The 22,724-nt window shown below is 38.1% G+C and overlaps 1 protein-coding gene across 10 annotated transcripts in view; it reads left to right on the top strand.

Annotated features, from left to right (window-relative positions):
* The window catches only part of PARN (poly(A)-specific ribonuclease), a 184,914-nt gene that overhangs the window by 56,328 nt on the left and 105,862 nt on the right, over nucleotides 1–22,724 (top strand). For all 10 annotated transcript variants that reach the window (XM_055562406.1, XM_055562407.1, XM_055562408.1 and 7 more), the window contains 3 exons: nucleotides 2,529–2,584; nucleotides 3,562–3,648; nucleotides 6,313–6,387. In XM_055562406.1, the coding sequence (XP_055418381.1) occupies nucleotides 2,529–2,584; nucleotides 3,562–3,648; nucleotides 6,313–6,387 (218 nt within the window). The remainder of the gene's footprint in view (nucleotides 1–2,528; nucleotides 2,585–3,561; nucleotides 3,649–6,312; nucleotides 6,388–22,724) is intronic.

Genomic DNA, 22,724 nt, shown 5'->3' with positions numbered 1-22,724 from the left:
CCTCGGCGAGTTGACTTTGGGTCTGTTCCACAGACGCTCAGCTCCAGTTTTAGAATCGGTTTCCCAGTTGCATGGGGTACAGTCAGCCAAGTCACACACAGAATTGGTTTGCGTGTTCTTCCAGGGTTAGGGGTGATTTGCTTCTCTGTAAAGCCCAAACATGAAGGTGGAGGGATGAGTGAGAAGGGCTATTAATATAATTCATTTGGAAGGGGTTTCTATTTAGTTAAAGTATTGAGTAAGCAAACAAGGTAGTGTAGGATTAACTAACTTAAAAAAAATCTTTTGTTTCTGCTGAGAATAAATTTTTACTGAGTTTAAACAGAAATGACAACTTATAATCGAGATGAAATATTAAAGGACAAAGAGCCAGTGTAATGCTTGACAAAATGTATCTTTAAAAGTAAGAAAATATATATTTACATGGCAAGAGAACTGGGGAAGCCTGCTTTTTAAATGTCATCCTTGTTTGTATTTATAGGACAATAGATTTTTAAAAGAAATAAAGCAGCTGCACACTCAAACTTGTGATTTTACTTTATATTCGTCTCCCCACAGCAGGTGGGGTAGTGCACAGGATATACAGGATTGATTCTACTGGTGTTTTCAGTTGAACTTTCTCTAAGAAAATCTCTAGTTATTACCCCTGGGGCTCTCAGTTCTGGTAGCCTCTGTTTTCTTTTTTAAGTTTAAAAAATAATCACAAAAGGATTTTTGGAGAACAAAACTCAGTTTCCCAAAACCATTGGCTGTTTTTTTTTCAGCACAGGGAGTGGGGAGTATTTTTTATTTTTGGTTTAATGATATTGGGTGTCTAACAAAGCTGTCACAATAGTATAAAATTTTGTGCTTTTTTTAAAAATTAAAAATTGTCCTGCAAGTTACTGATGTTTTGAATTTTTTGAAAGTTATCTTGAAATTAATTCTGTTGGAATGATGAACTATAATTTACCCAGCCATACATGTTGTTGCATCTGGAGGTTGATTTTGATTACTGGTGTCTTTGAAGGTATAGCAGTGAACATCTTGTTGATTCAGTTTTTATTCTTCTGTTGAAATTTGGGTACACTATTTTTATAGTGGTTGATATGTTTCTTCAACTTTTACTGAAAGTTGTTTTGGGTTTTTTTTTTGGGTTTAGAGTTGGGAGCCATCTCTCAATTTACTAAATGGAGAATTGAGAATTATGTGAACCATAAAAATATTGATCCTTCTAACCCAGGACTAACCCATCAGGTTCTGGTTGCAGTAGTAGTAACAACCACTTTCGAGGGGAATCTGTGCTTTTATATGTCTCATTGTTTTCTGGCATTGCAGGCGGTATCGATTAAACTGGGTGAACCAGCTACCAGATCCAGAATAGTACACTTGAACCTAAATTAGTGAACTAAAAATAAATTTGGTTTCTTAGCCATAGGATTTGGTTTATTAAATTGTAGGCTAGGCAACAAGTCCTCAAACCGCAGAGTACCAGGACTTTGTTTTTTCTGGCGTTCACAGAACAGTGGTATTCATGCTGATGGTTCCATTTGTAAACTGGATCATGCCCTGCCTGGCTTTTGAATGCCTGGTAATAATGTGCCTTAATTGCAGGTCAGTGAAGCCAAACTAATTGCTTGTTGGGCAATTGGATTGCCTTTTTAATTTGCTGTATAATGCAGTCCCTACCAGAAATGCACAATATGCCGTTATCTAAATAAAACTCATTAAAATCATCTTACAGACAACAGAATGCCTGATATTTTGCCCACAATTTTGCAAATAAAAGCAAATTGAATGGCATTATGGAGAGCTGTAATTTAGAAGCACTCTTTTAAAAAGTGCCTTTGTATCCACTTTAAAAGTAGACATAAATGACTGCTATGGTTTCTATCAGTGTGATAGGTTTTTTGTTTGTTTGTTTTTACCGAGGATTATTTTCTTCATGCTTTTAATATGTTTTAGATGGGAGTAATGAAAGTTTACCCAGTAAAATTAGTACTCATCCAATGATGGCATTTCAGTTTAAAAAAAGAAGAAAAGAAAGACACTGCTGACACATTCCTAGCTCACAAAACACCGGTCCGTAGGGATTACCTTTACGATTTGTGGGGACAGTTGTTCAAGGGGGTTAAGATGGTCGGCGCGCTGTAGGACTCGTTTTCTCTCAGTTTCTCTGGACTAACAGGGCAGTTCAGCAGAGGACTTGGTTTTGACTCTTTGATGACTAATTTTATTCATTTAGCTAATATTTATTGAGTAGCTCCTGAGTGCCAGGAACTGTTGTAGGTGTTGGGGATACCAGTTTTTGTTTTCTATTTATAATAAATACTTTAGACTCAAGAAGTATGCTCAGTCGTGTCTGACTAATATTTAGCTCTAGAGAAAGATGTGAAGTGGATCTTAAGACTCTTCAAAATGATTTTAGACATAAGGTAATATAATTAAGGAGCTTCTACGAAAGAATTTTCTAGATGTTTATATCAGTTGCTTTTTTTTTTTTTTAAATAGAAGTTAGTCCATTATCCATTTTCCTTTTCTTTTGGTAGGTTGTTTCTTATGAGAGTCATGGATATCCCCTATCTAAACTTGGAAGGACCAGACTGTAAGTGAATTTTTATTTTCTCATTGCATCTGCACATTTAAGTGTGTGGTCTGGAAAGGATAACAGGAACAGAATTACTGAAGAAAGAGCTTTATTCACTTAAAAATAGCCAGTGATTTTGTGGTTGATATGAATAGTATGCTTAAGTTAATGTTACCCTTGGGCCTTGATTAACCCATCTCTTTACTTACATTTTCCAGTTTATACATGAGTTGAATTTAAAAATATATATATCTTCTCATCATTACTTCATTTTCACTCAGCACTCTGAGTTCATGATTTTCTATAAATACATTGTGTATGTAATTGATTTCAAGATGTACTAGCCGTGACAATAACAGTACATTTTCTATTGTCCAGGTATTTGAGTATGTATATATTTAAGTTTTGTGGTTAGGTTTTTTTTTCTCTTTGAAGACCTCGGACAACCATACTGTTTGAGAGGTAGTTGTTGCTACTTCCGATTGTTCTTTTCCATTGCTGTTTTTGTAGCCTTGGTAAATTGCCTTAATATATGCCGTAGGCATATAGAAACAGAGGAATTACACTTTATACAAAATGATAATAATCACTGCAGTAGAAGTTTGAGGACATACTGTGTTGCACTTCGTATTAGTTTTAATGCTCAAACCTGTCATCCTTGCAACAACTCTGTGCGCTGAGTCTCGTCATCCCCAGTTTATAACCATGAGTGGTTAGGTCTCTCGCTCTGAGTTGCACAGTCAAGTGGTAGGTGTGGGATTAGAAAGCAAGATTGTGACTCGGGACTGCGTCTGTTCAAACAGTCCATTCAGTTTGGACAGTGCATTTTTTTTTTTTGTTTAAGTTAGATAAACATGGACATTAGGGCTCATTTGGTAATCGCAAGGGTTTCATAATGATTCTCCAAGTTAGCCTGGGCTCAGTTTCACTGACGAACCACTGGCCAGCTGTCCACTTTTCAGCCATCAACCTTTCATCAAAAATTTGTTTTGTAGTGCAGCCTAAACGTGATCATGTCCTCCACGTGACATTCCCCAAAGAATGGAAAACCAGCGACCTTTACCAGCTTTTCAGTGCCTTTGGTAAGTGAAGCACAAGTATAGATGTGCTTTTAGGGTCCTGCTCCTCTTACAGTCTAGGTGGTCACAGTATATAGATAGCTTTAGCTTGGACATAAAAGAGGATTACTTTGCAAAGTTTTCATCTCAGAGAGTTTTGGGGGCTTGGTATGCTGCTTTCTTATTCCAATATGATCTGAGGACTTTTTGCTAGCATCCCACAGTAGAGCACTGTTACTCATCTATATCCATGGAAATCAAGAACAGTTAGCCCCTCACTGACGACCCATGGGGAGGAAGTCTAGGCTGAATCATTGTTAAGGTGAAATGGAAAGAGAACACCTGTTCCATAAGGGCAGGCAATTGCTGCTTGATATCGAATAGTCCAGCAGACAAGCACAGGTGTTTGAGAGGGCCGAGTATGAGGTAGTTTCTTCTGTTACCTTTTTTATCAGGTCAGGCAATTAGATTAAATTGAACAGTCTTCTGATTAGGGTTTATAAAGTCCATTCTGATTGTAAGTCTTCAGCAGTGTCTCTTAATTTTAACAAATAAAGTATTTAAACTGTCATCTCTGGAAATTCCTGATTAAAATGGAAGCAGCAAAAACCTGAATGTCCAATAATAAGCATGTTTAGTGAATGTTAATGTGTCTCCCCAACAGCTTAGTATGTAGCCATTTTAGAAAGGGTTGAAGAGTTTGTTAAAAGGTAGTTAAGTGTTTGTATTTTAGCATTCAGAGCAAAAAGCAGATACAAAGTAGAATTCCTATATAACTAACATCATTTTTGTTGAAATCAAACTGAAAGGATGCACCGTGCTCTTATCACTGAATGTTTTAGATAGGATTTTTTTCTTCCTCTTTGTGCTTTTCAATATTTCTTAAAATAAACATATATTAGCTTTTATAAGTACAAAACGTTGCGCAATTTTTAGGAACGTAAGTGTATGCAAGTATATTTCTGGCAAGTTATCCTAATCTTTGTACATAGTCTAAATGACTTCTGAAATTCTAGCCCTGCTTTTTAATTTAAATGCAGTTAGATTTCACAGTACATTCCTTTGGTAAGCTTTGGATGTTGTCTCCCATCTTGTGTTGCTCTTACCCCTATTCACTTAAACTTTAATTGGCTAAATTCAGCAGGATTCTCTGAGTAGAATATTTTTCATTTTAATTAAAGAAAGGTTAGCGGTGTGATATTGAACAGGTAACCTCTCTGTGTTTCCTCCTTGGAGATGATGATGGTGATGCTGCTGCCTATTTAATGGGCTTGTCAGGATGATCAAATGAGCTGATCCATGGAATGCATTCAGAATAGTATGTAGCCTAGAGTAACTACTTGAGAAATGTTAAATATTGTTGTTGAGTCTCTAAGTCATGTGCAGCTCTTTGCAACCCCATGGACTGTGGCCCACCAGGCTCCTCTGTCCCTGGGATTTCCCAGGCAAGAATACTGAGTGGGTTGCCATTTCCTCCTCCAGGGGATCCACATCTCCTGCACTAGTAGGTGGATTCTTTTCCTGAGCCACCTGGGAAGCCCCCAAATACTATTTGTCTAAAAAAACACATACAGGGTAGAGAGCTAAGGAAGTAATGGTAGTGACTTTCGTAATTGAGAAAGTCCTGGCACCCCACGGTGCAGCAGGAAGTGAAAGTTCTTTCCTGTGAAGGAGACTCAAAGCAATTTTCAAGTATTCCGAAGCCTTCAAAAATTTTAATAGATAATAAGACATTTTTTCATCACTAAGTTTTGGTGATGTTTAGCCATTTAAAAAAAATTCCAGTCTTCTGTGTTTTTTCAGGAAGAGGGTAGTGGGTAGATCTCTGCTTGCCCCTGGGTTTTCTCCAGCTCCCGGCCCTCTGCTCCTCTCCCGCCTCTGTCCGCTCTCCTGCATTCCATTCTGTTTGCATTTCGCCTTTGCAGAGGACTTGTCTCTGGGTGTGAAAGTCATTTTGTGCCACTGTACTGCTCTCTGTCCCTCCGTGTTTTTCTTTTCTGTATTAGTCTGTCTTGGTCTCCTCTCTCTGACCCCTTCTTCTCGTCCTTTATCCCCTACCTGTTTTTCGTTATTTGAGTTCTTTCCCTGGCCTTGAGATCAGCATTGACTTTTTCTTGTTTCTTACACACATGTTCTCTGGTTTTTACTAGTGATCTTTTTTAAAATATACCAGGTTCATGGACTTTTAGTCTTTTAGTAGGTGAGCCTGGCATAGTCTTTCATTTATTTAAGTCTTCATTAGTTTTCGTTTGTTTGTTTATTTTCAGTCCTGACCCCAGCAGTGCAAGTGCCGAATCCTAACGACTAGACCACCAGGGAACTCCCTACTAATGATCTTGATTGGGAAAAAGTCTCTAACCCTGGCAGGAGATTGGGTTGAATGATAAAACTGCCTCAGGATTTAATCCAGAAGGATCTTTTTTTGTTTGTTTGTTTTTAAAACAAACTTTAGAAGATTCTTCTGGTTTTCCTGGTTTATCTGCTTTCTTGAAGTTTTAACTGTAGTAGCTACTATGATAGATTTAAGTTTTATTTCTCTGTAGTGCTGAGATTTTGATCATCTTTTAAACTTACACCTCATTTCTCTTTAAATTGATGGATGTTCTGAAATATATCAGATATATAAATGGAATCTGATAGCTATCTAAATGGCTAAATGCTTGCTTTGCTTTTAATTCAATATTTCAGGTAACATTCAGATATCTTGGATTGATGACACATCAGCATTTGTTTCTCTCAGCCAACCTGAGCAAGTTCCAATTGGTAAGTGTGTTGGGCCTTTGTGTGTTGATTAAAAGTGGGAGCTTGCCCACTTCCCAGTCTAGATGCTGTGGTGTTCAGTCAGCTGACTCACAAGCACTGCTGCCTGTTTTGTTTTGAGCTTGTCTCTAAAATAAAGGAAGTAATTAGTAAGTATCGCATGTAGATGAAAAAATAAGAAAAATGTATAGCTTCTTTAGATATACTTTATCATATATTTTTCATTTTTCTGTTCCCTTCCTATAGCCCTTTTTCAAAAATGATTTGTATGTTTACTTTGAAAGAAGTAGCAAGTTGAGAGGAATGGGGAATACCAGATGGTGATTCCTATATTGACCTGTTTGCCTCTATACTTTTCCCATTTATTTTATAACTTTTTGTGATTCACTTATTTCATTAAACTGGTATCAAATACTTGCTTTTACAAGCAAATAAACTGAAAGATACTCTAGTTGCTTCTAAATTAGGATTGTAAAAAAGTCAAATACCAACTCTCTTATTATTGTTGGACCCTAAATAATTTTGATTTTAACCATCACAAAACATCCTATTTTCTTAGGATGCAAAGCTATTGAAGAAAATATGTATTGTTCAGCTACTTCTTCACATAGATTTCAAGTTCCCTGGTACAAATAATAAAAATGTATGAAAATGTTATGTATGCTGATTAACATTTTCTTCTTATTAAATGAAGTGCCACAGGCTAAAAGTATATAATTCTGACTGATGTATGAGTAGAATATAAGCAGTTCTATATGAAAATTTCTACAAATACACAAATTCAGGTCAAATATTTTTGGTATTTAAAAAAAAAGTATATAACCATCACAGGAATATATGCCGTGTTATAGAAATGGAAAGTTTAGGCTCTGGAATCATATTGCTGCACTACCTATAGTGTGACCTTGGGCAAGTTCTTTAATAAGCTTCTGCTTATCTTTATAAACTGAGGACAATGTTACGGATTTTCTAAGATTGTTGTGAGGATTACATGAGATGATTATATATATAAAGCTGGCATTGCTTTGAACTTTTATGGTGGTTATTTCGAAGTAGATTTCCATATGAAAGGCACTGCAGGAGCTTATGACACCAGGAACAGTACTGGATACAGGGTGTGAATTATATTGCTATTAATAGTTACATGTTCTCATATTTGCTTATTTGTGACCCATCCCCCCACAATCCTTAGAAAGGCAGTTTACATGGAATCCGAAGGGAATGGGTTATTAGAAAGCTAAGGATGACTTCAAGTGTGGGGCAGGGACCCTGAGATTAAGATGGTTGTGAGACTTCAAGGAATTAGGCCGTGCAGTGGGAGCGAAGGGGATGCACAGGCTTTAAAGTCACACTGACATGGGAACTAGCCTGCCTCTGCCACCTGTCAGCCACGCACCTCAAGGCATGTCACATAAATTCTAAGCCACAGGTTCCTCACTTGAGAGATGGAGATGTTGATAGTTACTTTGTAAGATGATATCACACATCTGTCTATTTAATTTGGCTGCTCTGGGTCTCAGTTGTGGCACTCAGGATCGCTGATCTTTGTTGTGGCGTGCAGGATCTTTAGTTGCAGCGTGTGAACTCTTTGCAGCTTGTGGGATGTAGTTATCCAACCAGCGGCTCTCCAGCCCCTGCATTGGGAGCTCGGAGTCTTAGCCCCTGGACCACCAGGGAAGCCCCAAGATCACAGATTTTAAGTTCCCAGCAAAGAGCCTGGCACTCCACCAGCAGTGCCTGACAATTGGTAGTAATTATCTGATACTGCTTGGCCTCCATTGCTGTGAACAGTAAACATAAGTGTGTGTAAATCTGGAATCTGTAAGGCACTAGTGAGTAATATTTACTTGAAAATGCAAGCATAATTCCTTGTTTATGGGTAAGAGGTGTCAAAGCCTCTTTTAATGTTCCTGTTATACTGTATTTGATGTCCTGATATGATTATTCCCTTACTTATTTTTGCATCTTTCAATAGTACAGTAGCTTTTAAGCTCAATATTTTATTCAGTGATAGCTGAAATCAGGAAGCTAGATTTCAGAATCACATAGCCACAGAAGTCCTCTGATTTGTTCATTGCCCATCTTATTCACCACTGGGGACTTCCCTGGTGGCCCAAATGATGAAGAATCTGCCTGCAATGCAGGAGACCTGGGTTTAATCCCTGGGTCAGGAAGATCCCCTGGAAAAGGGAATGGCTACCCACTCCAGTATTCCTGCCTGGAGAATTCCATGGACAGAGGAGCCTGGCGGGCTGCAGTCCATAGAGTTGCAAAGAGTCAGACATGACTGAGTGACTGGACACAAACACATTCACCACTGATCTCCTTCTCATCCCTGGCATGTGAATGGGCCATGTAGGGAATTGGCCAAGATGAAATTGTGACTTTTTACCTTTTTTCCTCCTAGGTTAAGAAGTTAGGTGACTGTTTTTTGTTTTGTTTTGTTTTGTTTTAATTCCTTCTCTTCTTTATTTTTTATTTATTTTATTATGATGATTATTTTTATTTTGGGGATCTTTGTTGCAGCCTGTGGGCGCTCTCTAGTTTTGGCACACTGGGACTGCTCTCTAGTTGCAGTGTGCTCACTCTTTGCAGTGGCTTCTCTTGTTGCAAAGCATGGGCTTTAGAGCCTGAGGGCTTAGTAGTTGTGGCACGTGGGCTTAGCTGCCCAGCCAGGGATCACACATGCGTTCCTCCTTTGGAAGGCGGATTCTTAACCACTGGACCACCAGGAAAGTCCTGTGACTTGTCTTTTGACACATGCAGCTTTACTAAGCAAGTCTAATATTCCACCATAGTCTCTCTTCTGACAGAAAAGACAACTGGTAACGTAAATACCTGGCCATTTGCACGTACTGTGCCTGTGACTGCAGTTTTCTTGGCCAGGAGCCGTCTTGTACTCAACCATCCTCTCCCTCCAGCAGCCTGGCTCTGTGCTACCTCCATCCTCAGCTCAGCCTCGACAACCGTGTCTCCAGGCTCCCTTTACAGCGGTTTGGACCCTGTTCCCTGTACGGAGCCTGGTACCCTTTTTTAGCATACCTTGCTTCCCTGGTGGTCTTCCCAGATGGACTGCAAACTCTGAGAGCAGGGACCTTATCTCTTGTTTGCCATTGTGTTTTCAGGGCTTCGAGTTGTAGTGTCTGATGTTAGAAGTGTATGTTACATAGTTGTTGAGCTGAATAAATGCCATTCAAGGTGTCATGACTTAGAAATACCTTTCTGCACTTGCTGGGTGTATCTCGTGTCTCAGGCCTTGCACTGTGGTTTCTGAAACGATGCAAATGTTTCACTGAAAAACAGTGTAGAATTTGTTTTTTATCATGGTGATTTTACCGATGAGCGAGACCCAAGGTATTTAATATGCTGCAAATCCTGTTAATGTTATCTTAAACAAATTACTTATTCATTTCAGCGGAAACACAGGGCCTGTTAGATCAATAACATAACATTGGAAAAATCATTAAATGCCTATTTATATAGCAGCTCATAATGGCTTCTTTGGCTCAGTTACAAACTATTTTTGATTTACATTTAAGGAGTTGCTTTTTTACTGACACCTGTCTTTTTTTTTTTATTTCTTCGTCATACTGAGTCTAATCAAGATTTCTTCAGAGCATTTTCATGACTATGACAGCTCTTTCTCAGGTCTATCAAAACGATTAAAACTCTTCTCCTGAGTGTCATTTAGTTTGATTCCTGTTGCTTTTTGTTTCTTCACATTCTTCCCCTCTGTCTGGGAAGACAGCCTGTGGCCAGTGTGGGACTTGATGCCATGGAGGAGATCACTTAGCCTCATTGTTTGATAATTTTTCTCAGAGTCATTGAATAAGAAATCACCTGTAATGGTCACATCTGAATAACTCAGACATATTTAGGATTTTTATATACCTAATGCAGTCTTGTTAAATGGGGGAAAGAGCTCAACAATATTTCAAATGTACTGGCTCTTCCTAGTCTTAGTCTCAATATTTAGACATTGTCTTATGTGTCCTTAGGCTCCTCTGTCCATGGAATTCTCCAGGCAAGAATACTGGAGTGGGTAGCCATTCCCTTCTCCAACGGGATCTTCCTGACCCGGGGATCGAACCTGGATCTCCTGCAGTGCAGGCAGATTCTTTATAGTGTGAGCTACCAGGGAAACTCCTTAAATACATTGTAAGGCATTATCCCTCTGCCTATAATTGTTATAGAAATAGCTTGAGGAAAATTAGCTTTTCATTTGTTTTGAAAATCAGAGGTTGGAGCACACCATGAATACTACAGAGAAATGTTAAAAAACAAAAATTGATGAAGGCCCTAGGTAAAAAAAACCCAGTGGTTATTTTGTAAAGCTAGCCCCCATTCAGGGATTTACAGAAATTCCTGATACGCTGCCTTACGAGCTTGTTCACGATGAGTTTATGGGGATGGGTAGGTACCTGGCTTTACAGCTTCACTCAGTCCCTAGTATGAGTGTGTTTATGTTAAATCATCCTTTTAAAAGCCCAGCTTGTGATTGTGCTGAACAGATAAACATCAGAGTTGTGATATGGTTTTTGAGGTGATTATTTAGTACTGGATTTCTGAAGAGGCTGCTTATAACTTTAAACTTCACCTGTGCTTTTTGTTAGCCTTTTAAAGTTTACCGAATCTGTAGAGGTACTCATCTGTGGGATTGATTTGTGTTCTCGTTTTTCCTCAGTCACTCTAGGTTCCTGACTTTGCTGCTTTTTTCAAAGAACCAGCTTTTGGCTGACTTCATTTTTCTCTGTTGTTTGCTGGCATCTATTTTGTTGGTTTCTGCTTTGTTGTTTTCTTTCTTCTTTTTTTTTTTTTTTAAGTTGCTTTGGATTTACTTTGCTCTTCTTTTCCAGTTTCTTGAAGTAGAGTTATGTGCTTTTTTTTTCCTCCCCTGTCTTCTAAAATATTTTTGAGCCTGGCTTCCAATAGCTTAGCAGTACAGCCAGTGATCAGTCAGATGTGCTTGAGCACCTTGAGCCATTAAGGCTTTCTGCTTTTGCCAAGAAGGTTTGGGAATGTTCGGCATCCCGCCTTCAAGCAGTTCAAAAGTCTGCCCCAGTGTTCACTTTGGGGTGGACTTTCTTTCTCCAGTGTGAGTGCAGAAGGCCTCACGCCCAGCCAACAGTGTGTATGTAGCTAAGACCCTGTCCCAGTCATTGATTTTGACCTCTTTTTGGTTCTAATACAAGCATTTAAAGCTATAAGTTCCCCATTTCAGGTACATCCATCAACTGTACTTTGTGTTTGCATTATTGTTAAGTTAGACACGTTTTCTAAAGGCTCCTTTAACCAGGGATTATTGGGAAGGCTGTTGTTTAATTTCCAAGTACTTCGAATTTTCCTAGATTTCTTATTGTTACTACTTTATAATTTAATTGTGTTGTGGTTAGAAATTTTACTATGATTTCAATCCTTTTAAATGCAGTGAAATTTGCTTTATAGCCTCACATAAGATATGACCTGTCTTGCTGAACGTACTTACTGTGTACACTTGTAAAGAATGTAAATGCTGCGGGATAAGGTTTGATCTATAAATATCATTGTTGTTCAGATATTGTATCTTTACTGATGTTTTATTTAGTAATTCTATCCATTTTTGAGAGAAGGTGTTAAACTCTTAAATGATTGTGGAAGTGTCTATTTGCCCCTTTCATTTTATCCTTGTTCACGTCATATATTTTGAACCTGTTATAATTGTTTTGAATTTCTGGTAAATTCATTCATTTGTCATTATGAAATGCCTGTCTTCATCTTCTGTGTTACTGTTATTTTTAAGTCTAATCTGATATTAATATAGTTAGTCTTTTTTATGTTTGGTAAATCCTTTGTGGTGTATCCTTTTTCTTCCATTTACTATGAGCCCATCTATGTATACATAAAATAATCTCTTGTATTTGCAGACAGTGCATACTTGGGTCTTGCTTTTTTAAAAAATCCATTCTGATAACTCTGATTTTTTATTGGAGTATTTAGTCCATTGATGTTTAGTGTAATTATTTCTATGCTTAGGCTTGTCATTTTAAAGTTTGTTTTTTGTTTATTCACTCTGTTTTTTTATTCCTTTGTTTCCCCCTTTCCTGTCTTCTTTTGGATTATTTGAAAAATTTAAAAGAATTCCATTTTAATTTTTCTGTTGGCTTTTTAGTGTTATATACCTATTTGCTTTAGAAATTTCAACATACATTCATAACTTTTCACAGTCCTCTTAGAGTTCATGTTATATAGAAGGTGGAAACCTTACCTATATATAGGTAGAAACCTTTGTATATATATTCCACAGAATTCAGTACATTTAAATAGGCCCATTTACTCTAATTCCTACTGTCTTTCTGACTGTGATTGGCATAGGTATCATTACAAGTGCTCTGATTATAAATCCCACAGAATGGTGTTATAGTTTTGCTTTAAGTAGTCATATGTATTTTAAGAAATTAAAAGGATGAATTTTTGTATTTTCCCAGATAGTTACCATTTCAAATGTCTTCATTCATTGCTGAAGATCCAGGTTTCTTTAGGGTATCACTTACCTTCAGCCTGAAGAACTTCTTTGGTATTTCTTATAGTGCTGGTGTGGTGGCAACTATTTCTCTTTTTTTTTTTAATCTGAAAATGTCTTTTTTTGCCTTCATTCATGTAGAACATTTTAGCTAGGTATAGAATTCTGGGCTTTTCTTTCAGCATTTAAAGATGTTCCACCATCTTCTGGCTCCCATGGTTTCTGATGACAAGGTTGCAGTCATTTGAATCATTGTTGCCCTCTGTGTAATGAATTGTTTTTCTCTGACTACTTTAAAGATTTTTCTCTTTACCACTGATTTTTTTAGAGTTTGAGTATGATGTACATAGGCATGGCTTTCTTGAATCTATAGATTTATGTCATTTATCAGGTTTGGGTAGTTTTTAGACATTATTTGAATATATTTTTCCTGTTCTGTATTCTCTTACCTCTTCTTTTGGGGCTTCAGTTACCTGTATGTAGGAGACCTTTTGATTTTGTTCATATGTTTCCTGATGCTCTGTTCATTTCTTTTCTACCTTTTTTTCTCTCTTCTTTAGATTGGATCATTTCTGTTGACCTACAAGATCACTGACTCTTCCTCAGTCATCATTATTCTGCTATTAAGCCCATCCAGTGAATTTTTAATTTTATATATTTTTTAGTTCTGTATTTTCATTCAGTTTACTTTTCACTTTTTCTACTTCTCTGTTGAGATTTTTTATTTTGAGCCTATATACCTTTACTTTGATGAACATATTCAGAATAGCTAGTTTAAAGTCTTTGTCTAGTAATTGCAATGTACTTGTAATTGCAATGACACACAATAACCTGTGTCATCTAAGCATTGGTACCTGTTGATTACCTTGTTTTTGAGACTGGGTCACATTTTCCTGACTCCTCATATATTCAGTAACTTGGGATTGTTTCCTGGACAGTGTGACTATTCTTTTGTGGTGACTTTGGATTCACTTATATTCCTCAGAAGAGTGTTGCTGTTTTTGTTTTAGTTTTAACAGGCAGTTAGCCTAAACTTCAAAGTCTCTCATGCTTGTGGTGCGAAATAGCTTAGATATTAGCAGTTCAGACTGCTTTCACTCTGCCAACATGCATGGCCAAGGATCAGCCAGTTGTGCTGTGTGTGCTCAGTCACTTTTCAGTCATGTCCGACTCCTGGGCGAGGGTATGGATTGTAGCCCACCAGCCTCCCCTGTCCATGGGATTCTCCAGGCAAGAATACTGGAGAGGGTTGCTATGCCCTCCTCCAGGGGATCTTCCCGACCAAGGGATTGAACCTGTGTTTTTTATGTCTCCTTCATTGGCAGGCGGGTTCTTTACCAGTAGTGCCCCTGGAAAGCCCCACATTGGGGTGCCCATACCCTGGGTTCCTCTTTTCTAGGATTCCTTCGTCATTCTGTATTGCCACTGGTTACCCCTTGCTCCCTGCCAACCCCAGCCCCCTGACTCCTCCGACGAGAAAGACATGGGATTCCTTTATCAGAATTTTAATTCCTCTTTGCCCTTTTTACTGCAGATTCCCTCTAGGGCTAAGTCACATAAAACAAACAAACAAACAAACAAAAAAAAAAACCCCAAAAACCCAGGAAATTCACTGTGCTAGTTTGCTTCCTTCAAGTTTTGAATCCCCTCCAGTATCTCTCTGTTTCTGTCCTAGGGCCCTTAAATACTTGTTTTTAGCATTTTCCCCCAGAGCTTATGTTGTCATCAGTGGAAAGGTCAGCTTGTTAGGAGCTTATTCCTCCGTCTTGGAGGTGGAATGCTTTTACCTTTGCTTTTCGCTTGTTGCCCCTATAGCATCTGCTTTTGATGCAAAACTTCCTGCTGTACTATGCCATGCTTGAACTACCTCTTTCTCTTAGTTTAATAACATTTTAAGAGAATCTAATGTTAGTGCAGTAACAACCTGTCACTTACTTCATCTAATCAGTTAAAAAGTTTCAGTTCAGTTCAGTTGCTCAGTCATGTCCGACTCTTTGCAACCCCATGGACTGCAGCACGCCAGCCCTCCCTGTCGATCACCAACTCCCGGAATTTACTCAGACTCATGTCCATTGAGTCGGTGATGCCATCCAACCGTCTCATCCTCTGTCGTCCTCTTCTCCTCTTGCCTTCAATCTTTCCCAGCATCAGAGTCTTTTCAAATGAGTCAGCTCTTCGTATCAGGTAGCCAAAGTATTGGAGTTTGGGCTTCAACATCAGTCCTTCCAGTGAACATTCAGTACTGATTTCTTTTAGGATTGACTGGTTGGATCTCCTTGCAGTCCAAGGGACTCTCAAGAGTCTTCTCCAACACCACAGTTCAGAAACATCAATTCTTTGGCGCTCAGCTTTCTTTATAGTCCAACTCTCATATCCATACATGACTACTGGAAAAACCATAGCCTTGACTAGACAGACCTTTGTTGGCGAAGTAATGTCTCTGCTTTTTAGTATGCTGTCTAGGTTGTCATAACTTTTCTTCCAAGGAGTAAGTGTCTTTTTATTTCATGGCTGCAGGCACCGTCTGCAGTGATTTTGAAGCCCCCCAAAATAAAAAGTTTAGTTCCTTTTAAATACCACGCATATACTGATAGACAATATCCTGACAAATGATTGGTGTTTTTGCTTCTATCTGTGGTGCTTTTCATAGTTGGCTAGTGTGTTTCTGTATATTTATTCTTGTCAAAGAAGAAATGCACAGAATAGTCAAGAACCAAAAAGTAAGTGATATTTTTCCTTTCTTGATAATTTTCCTAATCTTAAATGGTATGTAGGTTCAGTTATCTTGAATTATAAATTATGGCAATAAATAAATGAGTTCAACTACAACATGCCTTTTTAAAATAAAAATTCTTTTAAATAAGCTTGTTCTGGAGGGAGAGGATAGATGACTTAACTTTTGGTTAAAATTATACATGATTTTTATGCTGTAAGTACTGGATCCTGAAAGCAGTGTTCTGTTTTATTTTTTGACCACACCACGCAATATGTGGGATCTTAGTCCCCTGACCAGGGATTGAACCTGTGCTTCCTGCAGTGGAAGTGGGGAATCCTAACCACTTCCAGGGAAGTCCTTATATTTGTTTTTATACAAGACAAGATTTTTTTTTTTTTTAATAGTAGTGGCTTATTGAGTACTTCAGTTTGGTAAAGGGAAATCATTATTAGTATGACATGCATGTCTAGGGGCTGTGGCCAAAATCTTAAAATTAAAAAAAAAGCATGCATGTCTGTATGTTTTGTGTTGATATCTTCTCCTTTGAAAACTTGTAAGAGCAACTAACTCTTTTTATTCCCCCTGTAAATCACTTAATCCACAAAAGGCACTGTGGAAATTCTTAATAATATTTATTAGGAACCTTCTTGTTTGCCTAATTCCCTCATGTGTTTAATCTTGAGAGTTAGCGGTCTTATGCACCTCTGCTGTGAAATCTGTATCAGTCAGATTTATTTAAGAGCGTGACAGTAACTTGGACTCTTCCTAATTAAGGCATTAGCTGGTGTAAGAATAGGGCGGAAAGTTTCCTGACTGCCAGATAAGGCTTCCCAAGTTCTTAATAGAATGACCAGTGTTAAAGCAAGCAGTGAGGAAATGAGTCCTGTGGCAGTGAGAATGTCACCAGGAGAAACGCAGTGCTTATGCCTCAGAGGCTGGATCTTTATCTTCTGTTCACCTGCTTGTTGTTCAAGGAACTGGGTTCGACCTTTGTGTTTAAGGGGCCATGTTATATCTGGTTCGAAGACTTTGCTTTGTGATGCACTGGCTGAATATTCAGGAAACCCATCAAATTTAGTTGTCATGTCATTTGTTAAAATATTGCTTTTGTTTTGCTCTCCCGCTTCCAATTTTAGAAGTAAATCAAACTCACTATAGAAAATGTGAGAAATATCTGAAAATATAAAGGCGAAAACAGTTCAACCATGGTCTCACCATCGAGATATGAATGCTAGCAGTATTTTGGTTAGTGTTTCCTGTCAGTTGTTGTACTCTGTCTGGGTGAGTATTTTTATAATGTTTTTAATACTAGAGACCTGACTTTAAATGCATTTTTTAAAAACAATCATATATTTATTTTAGATTTTTGGCTGTGCTGAGTCTTCCTTGCTGCACGGACTTTTCTCTAGCTGAGGTCGCGAGGCTACTCTCGAGTTGTGGTGCGTGGCTTCCCGTTGTGGTGGCTTCTCTTGTTGCAGAGCACCGGCTCCAGGGAGCTCGGGCTTCAGCAGTTGCGGCTTGAGGACTCCAGAGTGCAGGATCAGTAGTTATGGCGCACGGGCTTAGTTGTTCCGTGTGGGATGGGATCTTCTTGGGAGCCCATGTCTCCGGCCATTGGCAGGTGGAATTTTTACCACTAAGCCTCCAGGGAAGCCCTAAATGGCTTTTAGGTCTGCTTTTTTATTTAACATTATTTCACAAGCACTTCCCATGCCATTACACATTTTTCTACAAGTTTCCTTTTAATGGATGCACTATATTTCATTGTATAGATATATATAACTTATTTAACTGGAATCCCTTCTGGATTGTATAAGTTATATCCACATTTTTACTATTTTAAATAGCTTCTTTAATGAGCATCTTTGCCTTTATCTCTGATTATTTTCTTAAAAGAAATTCTGAAGACGTGAAATCGTAATGATGATCTTAAAGAAAAAAATCTAAAACAAGTCGTTTTTTCCTCTTATTGAACAGTGATAATTTTTGTTAATAGAAAAGTTTTAAAGTACCAAAAAATTAAGAATTTGTGTAGCACCCCTCTCATTATTAACAGATAATGCAGTAGCATTTGAGATGTACTTTTGAATTGTGTATGTTTAAGTATATATTCACCTTATAGTATTTTATGCTTTGTGTATTGTTTTACTGTGTTCTTTTAACTGTGCTTCATGTCTATGTAATAAACTCTTTATATTTTTTTGTGTTTAGTTGAAGAACATTTCATCATGAATATATCATCGTTTATTTAACCAGTTCTGTGCTGGACATTTATACAGTTTTAGGACTCTTTACTCCTATTTCAAAATAAGCTTTTATTTATTCTTCAGATTGAGATTAGAATTGTTCTGGTAGGGTCACTCAAAAAGTCCACTTGGATTTTTCACTGCTATTTTAACAAATTAATTCCATTGATGTCTTTATTTTGACATATTCAGTCTCCAGTGAGGTATATGTATCTTTTCCTTTACTCAGATGATTTTGTGCATCTTTGAATGTAATTTTGTGTCTTGTGGTTCTTGTGTTTATCAACATACTTTTCAGGGTTACACAGAATAAGTTAGAAAGCAGGTTCCATTGCATCTGTCCCAGAGAACAAACAGGCTCCTTTGTCCTCTATGTCTCCCGGAGTTTTCTCAAATTCATGTCCATTGAGTTGGTCATGCTGTCTAGCCATCTTATCCTCTGCTGCTCCCTTCTCCTTTTGCCTTCAGTCGTTCCCAGCATCAGGGTCTTTTCCAATGAGTAGGCTCTTTGCACCAGGTAGCCAAAGTGTTAGAGCTTCAGCAACAGTCTTTTCAATCAATATTTAGCATTGATTTCTTTTAGGATTAACTGATTTGATCTCCTTGCAGTCCAAGGGACTCTCAAGAGTGTTCTCCAGCACCACAGATTGAAAGTGTCAATTCTTCAGCCCTCAGCCTTCTTTATGGTCCAACTCTTACATCAGCATATGACCACTGGAAATACCATAGCTTTGACTAGATGGACCTCGACAAGCAAAGTGATGTCTCTGCTTTTTAATATGCTGTATAGGTTTGTCATAGCTTTCCTTTCAAGGAGCAAGCGTCTTAATTTCAAGGCTGCATTCACCATTTGCAGTGATTTTGGAGCCCAAGAAGATAAAATCTTTCACTGTTTCTACTTTTTCCCATTCTGTTAGCCATGCTATGATGGGACCAAATGCCACTATCTTAGTTTTCTGAGTGTTGGTTTCAAGCTAGCTTTTTCAGTCTCCTCTTTCACTCTCATGAAGAGGCTTTTTAGTTCCTTTTCATTATCTGCCATTAGAGTGGTATCATTTGCATATCTGAGGTTGTTGGTATTTCTCCTAGCAACCTTGATTCCAGCTTGTGATTCATCCAGCCCAGCATTTCACGATGTACTCTGCATATAAGTTAAATAAGCAAGGTGACAATATATAGCCTTGTCATACTCCTTTCCCAATTTTGAATTGTTCAGTTGTTCCATGTCTGGTTCCAACTGTTGCTGCTTAACCTGCATACAGGTTTCTCAGGAAACAGGTAAGATGGTCTGGTACTCCCCATCTTTTTTAAGAATTTTCCACAGTTTGCTGTGATCCACACAGTGAAAGGCTTTAGTGTAGTCAGTGAAGCAGAAGTAGATGTTTTTTTGGAATTCCCTTGCTTTCTTTGTGATCCAGTGAATGTTGGCTATTTGATCTTTAGTTCCTCTGCCTTTTCTAAACCCAGCTTGTACATCCAAAACTTATTGGTTCACATACTGCTGAAGCCTAGCTTGAAGGATTTTGAGCATAACCTTGCTAGCATGTGAAATGAGTGCAGTTGTATGGTAGCTGGAAAATTCTTTGGCATTGCCCTTCTTTGGGATTGGAATGAAAACAGACCTTTTCCAGGCCTTTGTCCACTGATGAGTTTTCCAAATTTGCTAACATATTGAGTGCAGCACTTTAGAGCATCTTCTTTTAGTATTTTAAATAGCTCAGCTGGAATTCCATCAACTCCACTAGCTTTGTTGGTAGTAATGCTTTCTAAGGCCATCTTGACTTCACACTCCAGGATGTCTGACTCTAGGTGAGTGACCATACCATTGTGGCCTTCCAGGTCATTAAGACCTTTTTTATACAGTTCTTGCCACCTCTTCTTAGCATCTTCTGCTTCTGTTAGGTGCTTATTGTTTCTGTCCTTTGTTGTGCCCATCCTTGCATGAAATGTTGCTTTGATTGCTCTAATTTTCTTGAGGAGATCTCTAGTCTTTCTCACTGTATCGTTTTCCTCTATTTCGTTGCATCATTCATTTAAGAATGCCTTCTTATCTCTCCTTGCTGTTCTTTGAAAGTCTTCATTCAGTTGGGCATATCTTTCTCTTTCTCCTTTGCCTTTCACTTGGCTTCTTTCCTCAGCTATTTATAAAGCCTCCTCAGGCAACCACTTTACCTTCTTGTATTTCTTTTTCTTTGAGATGATTTTGGTCACTGCCTCCTGTACAGTATTTTGAACCTCTGTCCATAGTTCTTCAAGCACGGTGTCTACTAGATCTAATCCCTTGAATCTATTCATCACCTCTACTATATAATCATAAGGGATTTGATTTAGATAATTTCTGAATGGCCTTATAGTTTTTCCTATTCTCTTCAATTTAAGTCTGAATTTTGCAATAAGGAGTTTGTAATCTGAACCACAGTCAATTCTAGGTTTTTTTTTGTTTGTTTGTTTTTTTTAACTGACTGTATACAGCTTCTCCATTTTTAGCCGCAAAGAACATAATCAGTCTGATTTCGATATTGACCATCTGGTGATGTCCATGTGTAGAGTTGTCTCATGGGTTGTTGGAAAAGGGTGTTTGCTATGACCAGTGTGTTCTTTTGACAAAACTCTGTTGGCCTTTGCCCTGCTTCATTTTTTACTCTAGGGCTGAACTTGCCTGTTACTCCAGGTATCTCTTGACTTCCTACTTTTGCATTTTAGTCCCCTATGATGAAAATAACATCTTTTTTTTTTGATGTTAGTTCTAAACGGTGTGGTAGGTCTTCATAGAACCAGTCAGCCTCAGTTTCTTTGGCATCAGTGGTTGGGGCATAGACTTGTATTACTGTCATGTTGAATGGTTTGCCTTGGAAGCAAACCAAGATCATTCTTTCATTTTTGAGATCACACTCAAGCACTGCATTTTGGACTCTCTTGTTAACTATAAGGGCTACTCCGTTTCTCCTAAGGGAGTCTTGCCCACAGTAGTACATATCATGGTCAGCTGAATTAAATCCACCCATTCCTGTCCATTTTAGTTCACTGATTGCTAAGGTGTTGATATTCAATCTTGCCATCTCCTGCTTGACCACGTCCAATTTACCTTGATTCATGGACCTAACATTCCAAGTTCCCATGCAGCATTGTTCCCTAAGGCATCAGATTTTACTTTCAATACCAGGCACATCCACAACTTAGTGTTGTTTCTGTTTTGGCCCAGCCACTTCATTCTTTCTGGAGCTATTATTAATTGCCCTTTGCTCTTCCCCAGTAATGTGTTGGAAATGGTCCATCCTGGGGGGTCTCATCCGGTGTCATATCTTTTTGCCTTTTCATACTGTTCATGGGGTTCTCCAGGTAAGAATACTAGAGTGATTTGCCATTTCCTCCTCTGTTGGAGGAGGAGGAGGAAACGTTTTGTCAGAAGTCTTCACTATGACACATTTGTCTTGGAAGGCTGTGACCCATGAAGGGGATGAAAGATGTTGCCAGTGAAATCTTATGGGATGGTGAAACTACAGGTAAATTTCACTTTATTGTGTGTGTGTGTGTTTTTTTTTTTTTTCCGTGTTTTCTGATTTTTCTGTAGGACAGGTATTACCTGTAAATTAAAATTTAATAATGAAGGCATACTTCTTGCATTTTCATATGTGCAAGAAGACAGCAAAAGGAAACTTCTTGCTTCTAAAATTCTTAAATGTCTAGCATGTGGTTGACTGTAGTTATTTTATGGTACTTTTTCCTGATCATGAAATTTATGGAATTAGTTCCTCTGAATTTTCCTTCTTCAACTTTTTGGTGTAAATCTGCTATTCTGGGAAGGTAAGTATGAAGCATTTTTGATTTGTGTTATTTGTTGATCATATTTCCACTGTTGAGTATTTTTACAACCTGTCCTTTCTTGTTTATCCCGGAAAGAATCCCAAACATCACTTTTGTAGCAGGATGAATGAGACTTCATTATGTTCAGCAAAAATGCCAGAAAATATTAGACCGTTGGAGTGTTAAGTAATTTGTAATTGACGGTGGTGGTGACCCTGGCACTTCAGACCAGGGTTTTGCCTTAATTTCTACACCTCAGTATCAACATATCTAGGTATTTACTAGTGTGTTTCAGGTTGCTTGATTATAAAAAGCAAGCACAGCTTAAAATAAGTGTTCAGTAATAAGGCTTTATATTACACTGTCCTACTAGTAGGAATGTCCTTTATTCCTCATTAATTGGAGCAACATGGGGAATTTCATGGAGGTTTGTTTTCTAATTGCGTCACAGGCCAAAGAGCAAACTGCTACATTACTCGGGAAAGGAACAGAAAAGAGGGCTTCCAGGTGGCACCGTGGTAAAGAATCAGCCTGCCAGGGCAGGAGACACTAGAGACTCGGGATTGATCCCTGACTTGGGACGATCCCCTGGTGTAGGAAATGACAACTCACTCCAGTATTCTTGCCTGGAAAATGGCATGGACAGAGGAGCCTGTGGGTCACAGTCCATGGTGTTAAAAAGAGTTGGACATGACTGAGGAACTGAGCACACAGATGACATAGAGGAGACACCAACACATGAAAATAAAACTTTGAAACTGAGCTTTTTTCCCTTCAAAAATCCTTTATTGTTATTATGTAGATAATTTAAAGGAAAGGGAAATAAATTATTATAGCATATTATCTAGCAAAACAGTGTGAACTACTTATAGGATGGATACCTACTGATTTTAGTAATTATTGTTTCTCAAAATATGAATTGTGTTATAGTATGAGCTGGGTCACATTTAGATGTGCATTTTTATAATCATATATTCAGATGGCATGTAAGCCTTATTGATTTACCACTGTGTATTGGTAGAAACGTTGTATTTTTATGTTCGGTGTTCTTCATAGTCATGGCAGAGAAGAGAAT

This window comes from Bubalus kerabau, chromosome 23 (genome assembly GCF_029407905.1).
Source record: "Bubalus kerabau isolate K-KA32 ecotype Philippines breed swamp buffalo chromosome 23, PCC_UOA_SB_1v2, whole genome shotgun sequence".
In the NCBI taxonomy this organism is placed as follows: Eukaryota; Metazoa; Chordata; class Mammalia; order Artiodactyla; family Bovidae; genus Bubalus; species Bubalus kerabau.
This window is presented reverse-complemented; position numbering and strand designations above follow the sequence as displayed.